The sequence below is a fragment of the Euphorbia lathyris genome, chromosome 7 (genome assembly GCF_963576675.1).
Source record: "Euphorbia lathyris chromosome 7, ddEupLath1.1, whole genome shotgun sequence".
NCBI lineage: Eukaryota > Viridiplantae > Streptophyta > Magnoliopsida > Malpighiales > Euphorbiaceae > Euphorbia > Euphorbia lathyris.
This window is the reverse complement of record NC_088916.1, coordinates 78,672,208-78,692,675: the sequence shown is the minus strand read 5'-3', so window position 1 is coordinate 78,692,675 and position 20,468 is coordinate 78,672,208. Positions and strand designations below refer to the sequence as shown.

The 20,468-nt window shown below is 32.2% G+C and overlaps 1 protein-coding gene across 1 annotated transcript; it reads right to left on the bottom strand.

Moving 5' to 3' along the window:
* Positions 1–7,518: 7,518 nt before the first annotated feature.
* On the bottom strand, positions 7,519–16,058 carry LOC136200753 (uncharacterized). Its single transcript, XM_065991180.1, has 19 exons — positions 15,867–16,058; positions 14,656–14,693; positions 14,553–14,575; positions 13,741–13,847; positions 13,606–13,657; positions 13,440–13,530; positions 12,945–13,035; positions 12,729–12,770; positions 12,582–12,649; positions 12,030–12,092; positions 11,872–11,927; positions 11,076–11,149; positions 10,378–10,470; positions 10,197–10,298; positions 9,830–9,910; positions 9,660–9,751; positions 9,526–9,541; positions 7,997–8,107; positions 7,519–7,924 (listed from the first exon to the last, which is right to left on the bottom strand). Exons 1-19 carry the CDS (start codon positions 15,966–15,968, stop codon positions 7,820–7,822), a joined length of 1,407 nt encoding a protein of 468 aa, XP_065847252.1. The 5' UTR covers positions 15,969–16,058; the 3' UTR covers positions 7,519–7,819.
* Between the last annotated feature and the right edge of the window lie 4,410 nt (positions 16,059–20,468).

Below are 20,468 nucleotides of genomic sequence, written 5' to 3'. Positions count from 1 at the left end.
TTATTATTTTGTGGAAGCAGAACAACCACTTTCGAAGTTTACACCTCTTCTTCTTTGGCTCAGTGGAGGTATCCCTTTAATTATATATATGGACAAATAAAAGTGTCCAATTTAATTAATTGATTGATAATAAATTAATGATGCAGGACCTGGGTGTTCATCTTTGGGTTATGGGGCAATGGAGGAGCTTGGACCATTTAGAGTCCGTAATGATGGGAAAACCCTTTACATGAACAAATATGTCACACCCGACCCTAAACGACCTCAATCGACATCAGACGTGAAATAGAAAGATCATAATCAATACTTAGAAGTCTCCAATTATCCAAATATCATTATATTACAATTAAATACCAAAGTTCTAACCATAATTCTAACAATAAGTAACAACTTCCGATCCTTGCCTAATCGGTCGGTAACCTTCTCTCTATCATGTACTTTCTCACCTAAAAACATTAAAACATTTAAAAACGTGAGACAAAAATCTCAGTAAGAAACTATCAGCCATAAAAACCAACTTTACTTAACATAGCTACATATATATGTTTATAAAGTGATTTAATCAAAATCTTATAAACTATACTCAAAACGTAAGTTCATAATATAGTCAAAGTAGTAAACCAAAACCATAAAAATATATAATCTTGTATCCATTTTTGAGTTCAAAACCTTATAAAATATTGTAATCAAATAAGTGTTTTATCAAACCAACTCGTATTTAATCAAACGTAAAACCTTATATCAAAATCAATCATAATCGAAAACATAATCCAAATGAACTTAAAACATTGTATCCATCCTTGAGTTTCTCCCCTTAAGTATCAATCCATAACCACATATATAGTCGAGACGTCTCTTAACATTACCTATCCCATATGGTCTTACCCAACACTTCGCTGCCATACCCAATAGGTCTTAAGACTGTGTACACAGGCCATGTCCCTCACTGAACATGGTCTTCAAATAGAAAGCCACCGATCCGGATAACTCTCGATGGATATAAAATCATAAAATCATAACATACTCAAATTTCCTTTCACAATCAAATTCCAAACTATTTCATAACCGTAAATCATTTGACTTCAATTACCCCTTTTGTATCATAAAAATCATATTTGGACTTCAATCCAAAATAATAACAACAATAACCGCAACAGATTTCTCAATCCAAAAACAATTCGTAAGAAATCATCAAATTATTTCTTAGCTTGCACCAAATATCCATATTCCTCAATTACTATCGATTATTTCTTAGCTATCACCAAATATCGATATTCCTCAATTACTATCAACATTAGGTCCGAAGAATTTAATCTAGAGCTCTTATACCAAACTGTCACACCCGACCCTAAACGACCTCAATCGGCATCAGGCATGAAATAGAAAGATCATAATCAATACTTAGAAGTCTCCAATTATCCAAATATCATTATATTACAATTAAATACCAAAGTTCTAACCATAATTCTAACAATAAGTAACAACTTCCGATCCTTGCCTATTCGGTCGGTAACCTTCTCTCTATCATGTACTTTCTCACCTAAAAACATTAAAACATTTAAAAAACGTGAGACAAAAATCTCAGTAAGAAACTATCAGCCATAAAAACCAACTTTACTTAACATAGCTACATATATATGTTTATAAAGTGATTTAATCAAAACCTTATAAACTATACTCAAAACGTAAGTTCATAATATAGTCAAAGTAGTAAACCAAAACCATAAAAATATATAATCTTGTATCCATTTTTGAGTTCAAAACCTTATAAAATATTGTAATCAAATAAGTGTTTTATCAAACCAACTCGTATTTAATCAAACGTAAAACCTTATATCAAAATCAATCATAATAGAAAACATAATCCAAATGAACTTAAAACATTGTATCCATCCTCGAGTTTCTCCCCTTAAGTATCAATCCATAACCACATATATAGTCAAGACGTCTCTTAACATTGCCTATCCCATATGGTCTTACCCAACACTTCGCTGCCATACCCAATAGGTCTTAAGACTGTGTACACAGGCCATGTCCCTCACTGAACATGGTCTTCAAATAGAAAGCCACCGATCCGGATAACTCTCGATGGATATAAAATCATAAAATCATAACATACTCAAATTTCCTTTCACAATCAAATTCCAAACTATTTCATAACCATAAATCATTTGACTTCAATTACCCCTTTTGTATCATAAAAATCATATTTGGACTTCAATCCAAAATAATAACAACAATAACCGCAACAGATTTCTCAATCCAAAAACAATTCGTAAGAAATCATCAAATTATTTCTTAGCTTGCACCAAATATCCATATTCCTCAATTACTATCGATTATTTCTTAGCTATCACCAAATATCCATATTCCTCAATTACTATCAACATTAGGTCCGAAGAATTTAATCTAGAGCTCTTATACCAAACTGTCACACCCGATCCTAAACGACCTCAATCGGCATCAGGCGTGAAATAGAAAGATCATAATCAATACTTAGAAGTCTCCAATTATCCAAATATCATTATATTACAATTAAATACCAAAGTTCTAACCATAATTCTAACAATAAGTAACAACTTCCGATCATTGCCTAATCGGTCGGTAACCTTCTCTCTATCATGTACTTTCTCACCTAAAAACATTAAAACATTTAAAAACGTGAGACAAAAATCTCAGTAAGAAACTATCAGCCATAAAAACCAACTTTACTTAACATAGCTACATATATATGTTTATAAAGTGATTTAATCAAAACCTTATAAACTATACTCAAAACGTAAGTTCATAATATAGTCAAAGTAGTAAACCAAAACCATAAAAATATATAATCTTGTATCCATTTTTGAGTTCAAAACCTTATAAAATATTGTAATCAAATAAGTGTTTTATCAAACCAACTCGTATTTAATCAAATGTAAAACCTTATATCAAAATCAATCATAATCGAAAACATAATCCAAATGAACTTAAAACATTGTATCCATCCTCGAGTTTCTCCCCTTAAGTATCAATCCATAACCACATATATAGTCAAGACGTCTCTTAACATTGCCTATCCCATATGGTCTTACCCAACACTTCGCTGCCATACCCAATAGGTCTTAAGACTGTGTACACAGGCCATGTCCCTCACTGAACATGGTCTTCAAATAGAAAGCCACCGATCCGGATAACTCTCGATGGATATAAAATCATAAAATCATAACATACTCAAATTTCCTTTCACAATCAAATTCCAAACTATTTCATAACCATAAATCATTTGACTTCAATTACCCATTTTGTATCATAAAAAATCATATTTGGACTTCAATCCAAAATAATAACAACAATAACCGCAACAGATTTCTCAATTAAAAAACAATTCGTAAGAAATCATCAAATTCATTTTGTTCAATATAGATATATATTGAAACCAAAAACATATATGTATATATGTAAATCAATCAAATTAAGCCTTAAAATCAATATAATCAAGTAAAATCTGAAATTCACATAGAAGCATAATCAATAGCTTCATTTGAACCGTAATTTCACAATAAAAAGAAAAATCATGAAAAACCTCAATTTTATAAAATTCCTGTATAATCCTAAAATATCAATTTCTGAAACTTCTTTGATTAGATATATATCTATATACATAAAACTCAAAATATAGTTGATAGTTACTTACCTTGGTCACTAATTGAAAAAAATACACCCACTCAATTCGCCTCTAAATTCTGTCTAAGACATTTCCCTCCAAACACTGCCGAAACTTAGAACTATACATAAGGATGCTATGGTTTTAATATCAAGTGATTTGGACGGTCGAATCTCCGTAAATCAAAGAAACGGTGGAGAAACGGTTCAGAGAAAACTGATGATTGATATAAAAGAAAAAGAAAAAGAAAAGGAAAAAGGAAAGAAAAGGATAATGATGCACCGTATATCATCTGAGATATATATATATATATATATATATATCAAATTGGAAAATATCATATTTGATCCTCCATTTTTATATAATCTTTTAAAAATTATTCTAAACTTTTAATTTACACATAAAACCCTCAAATTAACTCCAAACTTTTCCTATAACACCAAATTAACTTCACACATCCAATTATATATAATATATACTAATATCAAAATATAAATTCTAGAAATTTAGACACGGACGTGACAAAATATGCATGAAATAATGGTGTATATATATATATATATATATATATATATATATATATATATAAATGTACCTGATATATCTATGGATTGAATTTAGTGCTAATTATTTTGTTGTTATATTCAATTGCAAATATGGTACTTGCAGAGGCACTTGCTGCAGTAGGATATTCATACTTGAATAGAACATCAAATTATAGGACAAACAACAAAAGATAATTATAAGTTTATATAGATCGTCACTCGGGTTATGTTTACAAGCATTAGGCCTTTGGATTTTCTTCACAGACAGCACTCGGGCTATGTAAATCAACTTTATATTCAATAATATTTTTATATGATAGTATTTTATTATTGGTAAATTATTATACAAAGCTAAATAGAGATGAAAAAGGGGAGAGAGAGGGATGCGAAAAACTTAACATATTAGTAGTGATATCAAGTTTGTTTGCTGCAAATCAATTGACTACTGTTTATGTTTGCAATGATTATCATAGTCTTGTGTCTTATGCATTTTTGGCTCTGAATTTTTTTACTTTATTGATGTTGTAATTTCTTTCAAAGAGATTGTGCTATTCTGTGTTCTCACATTTTTGGGCCACATGTTAACTAAAATTAAATGGACCATATAAAATCTTTCAACAAATTCAGTTTTGAAGTAAAATTAATATACTGTTACAAGAATTCAAGACAAGAAAATCATTGTGAGAAAAAAGTGAAGTATCAAATTATTAGAAGTGTTGAACTTGCAGTAGGTGTAATCGGGTTCAGGTGGTTCCGTTTTCAACAGTTTGGGCTCACCTATAACCACTTTAAAATATGTTTTTTTCATATATATTAATCAACTTTGAACCGTTTTTAACAAAACTGTTTTTCGTATGTTAATCAAATTTGAAGATGCTAACCAAATCATCTAAGTAAGAACTTATATAGTCATCTTTAAATTGTCTAAAACCTGCCGTAAAAATTCTCATATCGATTTGTAAATTAAAAATGAAGTAAAAACTTTCACGCCCATCTCTAAATTTCAAATAAAGATGCAATATTGTTTGTGTTATGTTGTTTTAGTTTTTGTAGCTTTATTTCGTTTGCTTATTTTGAAATAGATTTTTTTAATTGTTGTGGATATACAATTATTTTAAATTATATTGTTATAGATAAGATATTAAAATTCTAAATTTGATTTTTAGATTTTAAATTATTGGAATCATAAGTTTTACAACTAATTAAAATTTTAAATTATTTATATATGTTTAAAATGTTCACCTAAATAATTGTACATTAAACTTTTAAATTATATCAAAAATATTTGGTTAATAATAATTTAATTGAACAAATGTGTTATAAACAAAAACAAAAAAAAAAGACAAATACATAATTATACTTTAAATATAGTTTACATTTTTTTAATTAAAAAATATAAAGTGAGCATTTATTATACTTAATAAAATTACTTCAATGTAAATATCAAATAGTTTTAATTGCTTTTTCAATTTATATATATATTCATTAAAGTTTTTATAGGATAATTTTCATAAACAAATAGATTATCTTAATAACTAAAAAAATCCGTGCAACGCACGGGTCTAAAACTAGTATATATATAGGGGAGGGATCAAGTGAGAACCCTCCCTTAGGTGAGAACACTCCTTAGGTGAGAACCACTCAAAACTACGTAGTTTTGAGTGTAAAAATTAATTAAAAAACGCTGATATATAGGGGAGGGATCAAGTGAGAACCCTCCCTTAGGTGAGAACACTCCTTAGGTGAGAACCACTCAAAACTACGCAGTTTTGAGTGTAAAAATTAATTAAAAAACGCTGATGTTGCTACTGGGGTTCGAACCCTGACCTCCTCATTTACACTCCACACTGCTTAACACTGAACCATTTGTTTCTCTTGTGTATTTTGCCGCGCGCTGATTAATATATCAATGCCCTTGTAGCTTCTATTGTTTAATATTTGATGCATGCACTTATTAATATTGATTAAATTCACATAATAATTATTAATAGAAAAAAAACCAAGAATATGCTCTAATTTCTTATTTATTTAATTCCTCTATATTTTTATAATTTATGTTTTAAATTGTTAAGGACGATGTTCTAAATATTGTTACATATGTTCTAAACTTTATAATTTGTGTTCTAAAAATTAAGATAATGTTTTAAAAAAATAGTAAATATATGGACCATTTTTTTTGTTAAAAAAAAAAACTCACATTCTAAATAACATAACGTATGTTCTAAAAAACATAACATATGTTCTAAAGTTTATAGTTTGTGTTTCAAAAATTAAGTATAATTTTCTAAAAAAAGCAGTAGATATCTGGATCGTTTTTTCACTTGTTCTATAATATAAGTTATAACTCATGTTCGAAAAAACATAACACGTGTTCTAAAAAACATAACGTATGTTCTAAAAAATATGTCGTACGTTCTAACTTCATAGTTCGTGTTTAAAAGTTAAAATATATGTTATAACGTATGTTTTAAAAAATATATAGTTTGTGTTCTAAAAATTAAGTATAATGTTCTAAAAAATCAGTAGATATCTGGATCGTTTTTTCATTTGTTCTATAATATAATTTATAACTCATGTTCGAAAAAACATAACACATGTTCTAAAAAACATAACGTATGTTCTAAAAAATATGTCGTACGTTCTAAACTTCATAGTTCGTGTTTTAAAAGTTAAAATATATGTTCTAACGTATGTTTTAAAAAATATATTTTCTTATATAACATAAATTACAAAAATATAAAAAAATTAAATAAATAAGAAATTGGAGCATGTTTTTGGATTTTTTTCTATTAATAATTCATTATTATGGACATTTTCTTTCTATTAATAATTCATTATTATGCAAAAAAAAAAATTTCTATTAATAATTTATTATTATGCAAATTTGATCAATATTAATAAGTGTATGCATCAAATATTAAACAATAGAAACTACAAGGGCATTGATATATTAATCAGCGTGCGGCAGAATATACAAGAGAAACAAATGGCTCAGTGTTTGTTTTTTAATTAATTTTTACACTCAAAACTACGTAGTTTTGAGTGGTTCTCACCTAAGAAGTGTTCTCACCTAAGAAGTGTTCTCACCTAAGGGAGGGTTCTCACAAGAGCCCTCTCCTATATATATATATATAATTCGGTGTGGTTTGGATTCTTTTATATTTTTTTATCAAACCCAACACCAAAATGCATTTAAAATAAAACCAATGCCGAAAGTGGGAAAAAAAGCCAAATTCCATGGGTTCAATTCGATATATACAGTTTAAACCGAATACATGCACACCTCTACCTGTCATCCGCGAGCCTCAATGACGGCTAAACAAAGAGTCTAACATCTAAAAATTCGATTTATGCATCTGATCAGATTCAACCTTACTCATATTTTCTGATAAAAGTAACCACATATTCAACACAAAACAAATGAGATGAAACTACTTCATCAATTGCAGTTTTCATAATCCAAAACTATACCTTTCAGTTTAGTGGGAGAGAGAAACCTGGACATATAAGCAGGGGATTTCCATGTAAACGAGGCAAAAGTTAAAGCAGGAGATACAGTTCTATACATTTCTAGATATCTTTGCTTTCTAACAAAATGTGCCAAGCTCTGGTCTACTGTGCTGTGCAGTCAGTGAAGTCTACGTTTCTTGTCAGGTGTAGCATCATGTACCTGAGTTTTCACTCCGTACACCTTCTCCAGAAAGTTCTCGAAGGCTTCAGAAACTGCTTCAACCTGTGTGATTATCAATACATTAAGTAGGCTGATGATGATTGTGCTTTTAAACAAGTAATAGTTTTCACAAACCAGCTCAGGCTTCTTTGCGTAAACCCTCACTATCTTGTCTTGACAAAAAGAAGGCAGCAAGTGACTGATGCGATGACCTTGAATTGAGAACTTCTCATTGCTCTCATAGTCCTGATAAAAACATTACCCTATTATTACTCTTTCAATACAACCAATCTATACTTCTCAAAACTCTACTCAAAACTGTTGCGGAACAAATTTCAAATTTGCCCCAATGTTTAACTGTTACTTATGAACTACTAATTTTACTCTTCCCTAATAAAAAATTTGAACTACTAATTTGACCGATAGTCAAATTTTCAAACAAGTTTGTCGATAAACGGAAGCAAGTTGGTTATTTATAACTGTTTTAATAACAAAGTAAAGATTTAGACAATTTTTTTTTTTGTAATTAACTCATGTCTAATAGATTAAAGTATTTCTTGACAAGTTATTCATAAATGTGTTAGTAAATAAATATTTTACACATAATAGATGTTTGAAAGGTTTGATATGACCATTAAAGAACAAGTAGAATAATAATAAACCATTCTGTTTAAATATTCTATTAGATAGGGTAAAATTGATATTATTTGGAAACTTTATTTATAAATTGTATCATTTCGTACGTTAAGGGTAAATATGCATTTCTTAAAAGACAGTGGGAATGAATTTAGAACTTCCTGAATTATTTACTTTCAGACCTAAAACTCTAAACTGGATTTCTAAGTGTGAAAGAGTTTCTACCGCACAGATCTCCCAAATTTAAGGGGCCTAATTTTTTTATTATACAATATGTAACTAATATTTTTATTATTTATTATGTTCAAAATTAAGTGAATGTTACTTAGTCAGGAAATATCTAAAATCTAACGGTTTAAGAGTTTTAAGGGGTCCAATTTTGTTGTTATTATTATTATACAATATCTAATTAAATTACTTTTGTTATATTTATTATGTCAAAAAATAAAGTTAAAGTATTTTTGTGTTTTATTTTGTAGAAACATTATTGTTATGTGTGAATGTATTAATTTTTTCTAATGAATAAGGTCCAATTTTTTTTTATTTAATATAGGGCTCCGTAAATGTTTAAGACGGTCTTGAATTTAGGTGGGATTGATGGTATCCTGAATTACATGCAACTACCTTTAATGCATAGGGGAATTTTGACAGTGTTCTCAAATAGTCAACAATGAATTAACCATCTCGGCCAAGAAAGATGGAAATTGAATTGACTCTATGAACTTACAAAATTAAAAGGCAATAAATAATAAAATAATGTAAGTAATTTCACGAATTATTTTAAACAAAATAAGGCTACTAATAAATTACTTTTAAGCAGCTGAATCATTTTTTTTTTTTTGGTGCAAAATTCATCAGAATGTCTTGATGCAGTTTTTTTCTTTAAAAATATCCTAACAATTAATTGCAGTACATCCATCAAGTAACCCTTACAATGAAGTTTTACTTGCAATTATTTACAGCTTCAAAAAGAGACTCTCAAGGATAAAATAATTTAAAAGACTAAACAGTGGATGAGATCTGCGTACCTTGTAAAATTTGACGCTGCATGACAGATTCATGCAAGGAAAAGAAAATTATCAAATAAGAAATGTGAAGATGCAAGCAAATCCAATGAAGAATTATGTGTAGACTAGCAATGTTTTGAGTCTTCTTATTATACCTTTCCAGTGGATTATTTATTCCACGTGTCAAATCAATTTTTGTCATGCTTACACCAATATCTTCCAGTCGTAGAGTAGCATGTTTACTTCTCTGGTAAAAGAGTAATCCTTTAGAGATAATGTTTCTATTTCTCTGGTATAATGAAATACTAATGATATCTTTTCGGACCTGGGAGCAAATAATGTCCGTAGCTGTGATGTCTTTGAAGTGATCAAGCTTGTCTTTTGGAACAGAAAACTCATTACAGTACTGCAAAACGTTATATATTGATGTGAAACAACAGCAATTTCGTTACCGAGTTAATATAACAAACAATACAAGAAAAATGCTTCCTCTCAAGGTTATAGGTTGGGTTGGAGCATCTCCGAAAGTCTCTCGACTTTCTAAAAATAATATAAATAATTGTTCTTTTCAATATACTCTTCCTACTCATTCTTTATTTTTATTTTTCATTATTAAAATTATTTTGCCACAAATACCTTAAAAACTTAACTTAATAGGCTAATAAATGTCTAGTAGGATATGCTATTATTACCTGGTATAGATCTCTTCTCCTGATGCGGAGGATCAAATCTCTTGCTTCTTTGAGCTCCGTGCTGGAACTAGTTTCAATAGTTTTCAGTATAGAGTCATCTAACTGCATGTCAAAAGAATAAAATTAGTATTCCAACCGTCCGACCAAAAGAATGGGTAGATTTAATAATAGTAATAAAAACCTTCCAAAACTCAGCTGGGTTATGAATTGCAGATGTAATTCGAAGATGACGATTTGCTTTTAGCAAAGCATCAACAACCATGAGTTCTATAGCCTGATAAAAAATTAAAATTCTGTCAAAACCAATTGTGTTCATTTGAATAGTAACATGGCTATTTAATCAGAGAAATCATGGATAAATTACATCCATGGCTCCTGAAAGCTTTTACTTTCATTATGCTCTACTTTCATTATTCCCTGAACTTTAACATCAAATATTATGGCCCTTACACTTTACAATTTACTTTACAATTTACTAACATAATAGCTGTTTTTAAGGTTGTTCAAAATGACCATAACAACAATATCAAGTAACCCTTTATTATAGAGCTTACTCGAAATGATATTCTAAAAAAATTTAATTCTAGGAGAGAAAGTGGTCATTTAAAGAGAAATTTCTAGAAATAGTGGTTTAAAAAATCGAAGATAGTGGCTCTATGGTAAATGTGTTTATAAACAACTTTTAATTCTTGGAATTTTTTAGTTTGAAATCATTATGAGTTATTTTAACTTGATCAACCGTAAAAAAAAATGTCATTATATTAATAAAATGTAAAGTTCAAGACTATAATGTCCAGTTTAAGTTCAGAGCCATAATGAAATAAATGTAAAGTTCAAGGGCCATAAGTGAAATTTACCCGAAAGAAATCTAAACCGCACCTTTACTTTTGCATGCATATAGACTGTTCGATGCATATCAGCACGAGTGGCAAATAACTTGTGGACCGCAAGATCTGACAACAATATTAGTTAACTTTGATTTGAAGTAAGAAATCATGCAAGCTTTAGTAAACAAAGGGATAAGGATTAGTTTATGATAGTTGTTAAACAATTACAAAATCATGATTTATCCCGGAATGACAGAAAATTACATAAACTTTTCAAGAAAAAAGAAAAAAAACGTGGTCCGGGACTGTCCCGAACAAATATTAAAATTAAGACTTATTTAATTAAGAGAATATATAAACCTGTTAACTGTTTTTTTTTTCAACAAGTTATATAATTTGGCTCCACCTTTCAACTACTTCATTAGGACAAGTTATGGAGGTGTTAACAAATTTTCCATGTATGGGTGATATATATTATTAATATTACAGTATAAAAAAGCTAATAAATAAAGAAAAAATATATTTCTCTAATGTCTTGATTTGTATGTATCAGGCTGATACATATATGTATTACTTAAAGAAACTTATTTGTCCGGGACTTACAGTTTAGAACCCGATTGTATTTTTCTTTTTCTTTTTGCAGAGGTTCTATAATTTTCAGACTGTCCGGGTTTATAAAACCCGGACTATCATTCCAGAAGTTAAACTTCTAGACTGAGGGGTTAACTATCCTAAAATTGAAAATAACTTACAATAAAATATAATCATTTTGTAAATTGATTTAACAACTACCATAAATTAATCCTTAACCTAGCAAACCAAGATTAACACAACAGGTAGGTACTAACAATCTTTGGCACGATAGCATATCTCACCCTCGACAACTCGCATAGTATTCATTAACCTGGATTATCAAATGATAATAAGCATTAAACCAGATTTATGTTTTAATCTATGCAGTATAAAGGACAACAATATAATTAATTAAGAACTCAATAATCCATACGTCTCAAACTGAAAACTACATCCCAGCCCACAAGCCCGGCTGTCACGAACAATGTAATCAAATCTGAGAAGAAACATAGATAGTCAATCCGCATAAATTAAGCAATACTGAAAAGAAAAAGGAAAAAGAATAGGCTTAATACATTTGTTATCACTCTACTTCTACTTTGTACAAAACTTTATCCCTCAACTTGCAAAAGTTCTAAATTACCTTCTTATTATTACCTAATTGGATTCAATAACCCTCTATTTGGCAATAGAATTTGTTGAATGTACAAAATTGGAGACATCCTCAACCGCTTGTCAAAGTGATCACCACGTGTCAAGTAGACAAATAATTATAAACTTTCAAAGTTCTCAGTTGAAGTTTTAGAGTTATTGAATGCAATTAAATAAAAATATGGATTTATTGAATGCAATTAGACAAAAATATAGAGTTATTTGGAACTTTTGAAAGTTTAGAACGGTAGTTGAAGTTTTGGACTAAGCCAGGAGCAAGAGATGTATTAAGCCAAAGGATAAAACAGTAAGGAAAAAATTGAGATCAGCTTACTTGTCCACATCTATCCCATTTCTACCATTTGCGACAATGTCATATAAAAATTGCTTTCCATTTGCAGTCTACATCAGAAGAAATTGAGTTACACATGGAAAAGTAAGATACTTTGATAAAATGAAAAGTACCACAGACAAGGCTTACTCTTTCATGAGGAGTATGTTCAGTGCTAGCAACTATCATCTCCTGCAATGAGGACAGAGCCAAATGACTATGATACTTCACGTAGATTAAAAAAAATATTAACTAAAAATTGTGTGATGGGAAAATTCAGTTGTTAAAGAGCCAAAGGTATCATGTTAATGATGGGAAAATTCAGTTGTTAAAGAGCCAAAGATACCAAAAAATTGAAGAAACAACCTTTGCTTTCTTTAGGCATTCGGGATTTATGTCAATGTGATGTGTGTCTACAATATAGTCTATCATTTTCTCAGACATCTCCTCATGATGCCTGGAAAAGAACATAAAAAAATTGTTTAGGAGAATAAAGATATTCTAATAAAATAATATATTGTTCTTTGATGATTTAACAAAAAAAAAATGGTCAAAACACAGTAGCTTCCAAATTCAAGGTAATGGATAAAAGGTTAATAAAAAGTATTTAAATTATTTAATAGTTTAACGATTGATGAATAGAAGGTGAGGTGCAAAATTTGAACTTATTATGACTCATGAATCTCAATGTCCCAATGTAAATAAATAAATATTTGATGCAATGTAACTTACAACGATACCATCATAATACATCCTAAGCATTAAGCAAGATAAAAATGCAAACTGTTGCTTAACTTCTGAATTTTGATGAAAGATCAGAGTCCAGACCAGTATTTTACTAAAGAATGAATTACCACTTACCATTCGATTCCCAATCTATCATAAGTGTGGGGAAGAAACCCGTGTTCAAACATGTGGCTGAATGGCCCATGTCCAACATCATGCAGCAATCCTAAACAGAATTGGAAAGAATTTAAAATTGGCTGAAAATGAATTTTTGCAAATAAATTTTAATGCAAGCACATACCTGCAAGTTTCACTGTCTTTATATCCATCGCATCAATATCAAGCTCTGCGCCCTGCATGGACGCCGAACAGATTAATAAAATAGTTCGATAATTAAGAACAAGAATGATAATTGCTGACAGATGATATTTCCTACTTGGAGATTTTGCAGTCTGTTAACCGCTTCCCCAGCCAACCAATATACTCCCAGTGAGTGCTCGAAACGAGAATGTACAGCTCCCGGATAAACCATATATGTTAAACCTGCAGTTCATATCTTGGATCAATCACCAGACTTGGTTACGGAGTACAATGTCATGTGAACCTTACATTCATGCAGCAGAAAGCCATGAAGTACTCTTAATGTTCTGTCTAGTTATAGTTTTTTTGGAAACAACTGTCTAGTTATAATTAAAAACGAGTCAACCACAGAAACAACGAATCAGTAAACTAACTGTCTAGTTTAATGATACATATAGTAGATCCAAAAGAATTTAACATCTATAAATCGATAATCAGTAAACTAACTGTCTAGTTTGGAAAGCAGTTTTGTTTCTGTGATTTTAGTATCAACGCAACGAAATAATTAGGCAATAGCAGTGCTTTCATAGGTTGGGAAAACTAACTGTCCTCAAGCCCAGTGACCAGGGATATGAGGAGTTTAATGCATATATGCAAGTAGAAAATTAGAAAAACTATATATGAAATGAGCTGAAGGTCATCTACTACGGCATCAAATCCCAACTCAAACTAATGCAACAATGTACAGCAAAATTTATATTGTAGTAAATGACCAACAAGAATTATTCGTTGAAGAGTTCAGGGAATTCTACAACTCTAAGTAATATTATCCTTAGTTTCCTCTGGACAAATGAGAAAGAATCTCTTCAAGTAAATGTGAAGTTAAGATGAAACTGTTCAAAATCCGGATTTCTTTGGCAGATTCATCTAGAAAGGATAAACACCCACCAAGCTGCTTCAAGTCTCGAAGTCTGAAAAAGATGCAGTAACTTTGTCAAATTACAGTGTGAGCTATGAAAATTAAGAGAAATATTTACTAAGTCAAACTTGCCTCTGAAACTGCTCGGTGTCAACAAACTTCAGAAAGATCTGAAAAAAAAAAAAATTAAAAAAAAAGCCATTAAATGCAGCTCTCACATGGTCCCCCTAAAATGCAGCTCTCAGTGTCAATTACAAAGATCAAAATTAACAAAATCCACAAACATATATATGCTATATCATGATCAATTCAGAAAAGGTTGAAGTTAAGATTTCTAGTTTAGGCACCCCACGCCACCCATAATAACACACGAAAGCTAAAACAACATTTTGCATAGAATTTCTTACAATAGTCAACTAAATATTAAATAATTACGACAAATTTTGATAGCGATTTAACAGTATCAACCAGACAAAGAACCATGTTTGAACAGGATCCTTTTTCAGAAATAACAGGATCTTGAATGCCTTAAAAGAATTAGCTATTATAGTCAATTTTAGAGGTTTAGACGTCATGTTTAATACATCAACCATTAATTATAAAATTAATGGTTGAAATTTAATTATTCAATATATCAATAACTAAATTTATGAACTCAATAATAAATCACCACCGCTAGTTTTGATTTTATAATTAATTATTGAGATTACAATATTAGTACAGCACCGACGAGATAAATTAAGGAAAACGGCCATATATTAGTACAACCGAAAAAACTGTAAAAGACGCTAACGCTCAAGATTCAAATTGAATACAGTTTCCTCCATGTACAATCTTTTTACTGATTCTTTTGTATCGTCCTTTCCGTATTCTTATTGTTCATTCTTCCATGCACCATGCTATCTTGTTTCTTAGACCTATTTGCAGTAGAAAAATATAAATGCCCAATGCGTTGCTTAATTTGTACTGTCCCGATTAGATTCAAGGCTTCTTCCTTGTCCAATTCAAATTCAAAACAAAGAAAAAGAGAGAAATCTCTCTCTCGGTGGCTGGAATATATTTCACATAATAATCCATAAACAATAATCGCAAAAAACAACGACTCAGTTTTGCTAAGTTTAGAAGCAAGAAGCAGGACGACGTCTCTTTCTTATAAGAAAATCACTCGCGATAAGATTTCGAATAATGAGTCAGTAGAGAGTTCTACATTTCTCTAAACTGAGATAATGCACTCAGTCAGTCACAACATGACATAAACCAAATCAAAAGCAAATTGACTGAAAATTCAAAGAGAAGCAGCAAAAAGCAGTAAAAGTAGAAGAAAGAAGAAAGAAGAAAGATACCGGATCCAGATGGATGTAGCCATGGACGTTATCGCGAACCTGCTTCGAGAATCGAAGATCCTGATGTAGAGCAGCGCAGTGCTCTTTTGAAGAAGTGTCCATAGTAAAAAGAAAAATGAATACACGGAATAGAAATGAAGATGTAGAGCAGAAAGCTAGGGTTTACACACATATGAAGTGGGAGAAGGTGGAAGAAGCAGTTGTAGATTACTTAGGAGGGAAGGGAGTCCGAAGAGAAAGGTGCAAATATATGCAATGCAAGTATGGACTGAAAAACTGTTGGGAGGGACTACTGCCGCCAGCAGAGCGAGTATTTTCGGTGTATGTGCGCGTGGAGGCCACGAGCCAGTAGTAGGCCCCGTTAAAAATTGTAGAATAATAACATGTACGATTTCCGGATAAGGGACAAAAATAACTCTGATTTCTATAAAAAAGGATTTTGGTTAAGTTACACCCATGGTCACTGAACTTTACCCAATTAATATTGTGGCCACTGAAGTTTAATTCTTAACAATATATGACAGTTGAACTTTACACTTTTTAATACTGGTGGTCACTCAACGCCTCAAAACAATCGCTGACGGTCTGGAAAAAAAATCGAAGAGTTAATGATATTTTAAGAAACTTTAATTCTTAAAAACTTTCGTTTTGAGGTCATTTAAGTGTTGTTTGATTAGGAGGGAGAGAGTGAATTTTTTAGAGAGAGAAAATTCCAAAAAATGTGATTTTGGAAAATAAAAAATGTGGTTTCATGGTAAATATCGTTGTGAACAACTTTAATTCTTGAATATTTTCATTTTAAGGTCGTTAACAGTCATTTTGAGGACTTGGTTGAAGTTGAGTGGCTACCAGTGTTAAAAAGTGTAAAGTTTAGTGGTCATACCATTAAGAATCAAAGTTTAATGGTCACAATATTAAAATGGATAAAGTTCAATGGCCATAGGTGTAATTTACCCAAACAATTTTATTTTAATTTAAAAGTGAAATGCAATTTTATTATTTTTTTTTTTATGAAAATGTGTATAAATTCATTAGATTAAAACACAATAAGTACAGTAACAAAACAATGATAAAGAATCAAACCTTATAAAATCTACAAAGAGAAAATGGCTATAGAAAACAAAAAAAAAAGTCATACATGAATAAAAAAAATACAAAACAACAATAAAACATATATTTATCGTAAATCAAAATCTGTAAAAATAATTCTAATTTCTATGGTTAGAAACAATTTTCTTTTAATTTAACAGTCAAGTGCAATTTTATTCTTAAAGTTATTAAATTGTATCATTTTGAGAAGTATTTATCAAACTGTATATTTTTTCAGTTATGAATCTTTTTATCCACACTTCACATGTGCTCATTTTATCATGTGTTAGCAATAGATCACAAAAAACATGAATAGATATGAAAAATATACTATATTTGTACGAATCAGATAAAAAAATACAAATATTTCATCATATTTAAAAATATTAATCTCTTTTTTTTTAGTAGAAAAGGAAAAGAAAACAAACAAAAACGAAACAACTCAACCCGGGATCAGCCTAGAAAAACTGACCCCCACCACATCCTCAAAGATCAAGGACGAAATGAAGACCGGAGGAGAAGAAAAGGTAGAAAGGCCCAACAAACCAGAGTGCCCTTCCAACGCAAGACGGTCCGCGACGCGGTTCTGCTCCCTATAAATATGAGAAAACTTAATAGACTTGAAGGAGGACACAATCCTTTTAATGCCTTTAATAATATTCGAGCTATTCTGACAGACTGACTTGCCCTCAGAAATCATCTTAACTGCTTATTGGTTATCAACCAGAAGCTTCTTCACTCCAAGATCCTTAGCCAGCTTCAGGCCCGAAAGAATCCCCCAAAGCTCGGCAGAAAAGGAAGAACCAATCCCCAAATTCTGAGAGAAGCCAGACACCCATCTGCCTCCATCGTCTCTAAGAACCCCTCCTGCGGCGATTCTCCCGTTTCTCAGACAAGAGCCATCAGTGTTAAGCTTAATCACACATTCGCTCGGCCTACACCAGCCTAAGAGATTGACCTTCTTCCTCTAAACCACCCTAGCTAAGGGGTCTTCACCAAAGCTTTCAACCAAGGTACTGATCTTCTTAGACAAGAAATCAAGGATATTTGGCATAGAAACCACTCCACCTCCAAAGATCTCCTTATTTCGCCACCTCCAAATCTGATGGCACACCACCACAAAAAGAAGAACACCTTGATTCCCAGGCAAAAGAATCCCATTAATCCCATCCACAAACCAATCATTTTCAGAGTGGGCTAAAAAAGATGGGAGCACATACCTAGGGAGGATTCTTCTCCAAACCTCTAAACTTTTCTCACAGTCCCTGAGGGCATGGCATAACGTCTCCTCAAACCCTCTGCATCTGCCACAGGCTTCAGAAACCACCAGGTGCCTCCTTTTCCGATCCGAATTAGTAAGCAACCTATTCTTGGCTCCAAGCCACAGGAAGCTCATAATACGGTAAGGCACTTTTAAACCCCAAATCGTCTTCCACACCCCTGGTGAAGAAGACTCCAAATCCAGATGGAACGCCTGAAAAGCAGACTTACACGAATAGGCCCCATTGTTTGTTAGCGCCCAACAGTAACTGTCCTTATCCTCCAATTGATTACTAATGTGGACACCTCTAATAGAAAGGAGCGATTCCAGACTGAGGTAAGATTCAAATTTATCCCAAATCCACTCACCCTCAGAGTTCACAACATCAGCAATCCTCCAGTCCTGAGCGTCTAACGGAGGCAAGGAAGTGCAAACTTCCAGTAAAGGCTTCTTACATACCCACCTATCCTTCCAAAAACTGATGGATCTGCCATTACCCACATTCCACCCAATCCCAATACAAAACTCAGCAAACACAACACTGATGCCTTTCCAAAGAAAGGAACAATTAACCGCCCTCTCCTTAGGCCCCCCAAACACCTTATCCTTCCGGTACTTCCCACATAAGAGCTGGACCCACAGAGCAGAGGGACACTGCCACATTCGCCAAAGGAGTTTCATTAATAAAACTTTATTATTATCCTTAGCTTTCCTAATGCCCAGACCTCCAGAATCTTTAGGCTGACAAACCTCACTCCAAGGCACCAGATGGATCTTTCTCCCCTCCTCAGCTTCCCCCCACAGGAACCTACGGTTAATCTTATCAAGATCATTAAGCACAGGATCCGGAAGCTGACAAGCCTGCATAATGTGATTGGGAGTTGCACAATTAACAGATTGAATTAACGTGAGGCGGCCAGCGAGAGAGAGAGTCTTGGCTTTCCACGTGGCACACTTCATATTAGCTTTATCCAAAGTATCTTTAAAGGACACTTTAGACACTCTCTCACTGTGGAGGGGAATACCCAGATACTTTTCTAGAGAATCAGTAAGAGGAATACCTGATAGATCACTTAATCTTTTACAGACTCTCGGGTTCATATTCTTTGAGCACATCATCCTAGATTTCTGGATATTAAGTTTCTGCCCAGAGGCCGAACAGAAACAGTCAAGAATATCCATAATAATACTCAACTGCTCCTCATTACCTTCCAGAAAGATAAGGACATCGTCTGCAAAGAATAAGTGAGTCACCTGGGGATAGAAGCTATTGATAGCCACAGGGTGGAAAATCCCATTATCGATAGCATCTTGAATCAGATGAGATAACCTCTCCATAGCAATAACGAAAAGGAAGGGGCTCATAGGATCACCCTGATAGATTCCCCGGCCCGGGGAGAACTCCTCCGACATATCCCCATTAATCATAACTTGAAACACTGGAGAAGAGATACATACCTTAATTAACCTTCTCCAGCTGTCCGGGATCCTAGCTCTCTCCAGACTCTCCATTAGGAAATTCCAGTTGATACGATCATAGGCCTTCTCCAAATCCAACTTCAAAGCCACAATGCCTTTCTTCCCCTTCCTGATCTTCATAGTGTGGACCATCTCTTGGGCAATCACCACATTATCCATCATCTGTCTGCCAGGCACAAAACTACCCTGATTCTGACAAATGATCGCAGGAAGAATGCCACGGATTCTATTAGCCACAATCTTTGTAACCGTCTTATAAAGAACATTATAAAGACTGATAGGTCTCATATGCAAAAAGGAAGAAGGCTTATCAATTTTAGGAATCAGAACCAGAAGGGTTCTATTCACCAGCTCTATATCCTGAGAACCATTAAAAACACCTATGATAAAATTATAGATACCTTCCTTCACAACCTCCCAATGCTTATGGTAAAAACCAACAGGCAGACCATCAATCCCAGGAGCTTTAGAAGCCCCAATACTGAAAATGGCTTGGTCTATCTCCTTCAGGGAGATAGGGTGAAAGGCATCCTGAATGCTATCCTCACTTATCATAGGAAAGGTAGCGACAGAGTGAGCCCTCTCCAGATGAACAAGCTCCTCTTTAAACAGATCCTTATAGAACTCCAGGGCCAATTTCCGAATCTCCTCATCTTCATACACCCAATCACCATTAGAGTCCTTAATGGCATCAATTCTATTCCTCTGCCTTCTGATCATGGCAGAAAGATGGAAGTACCTGGTATTATGATCCCCATCTCTAATCCAGGACT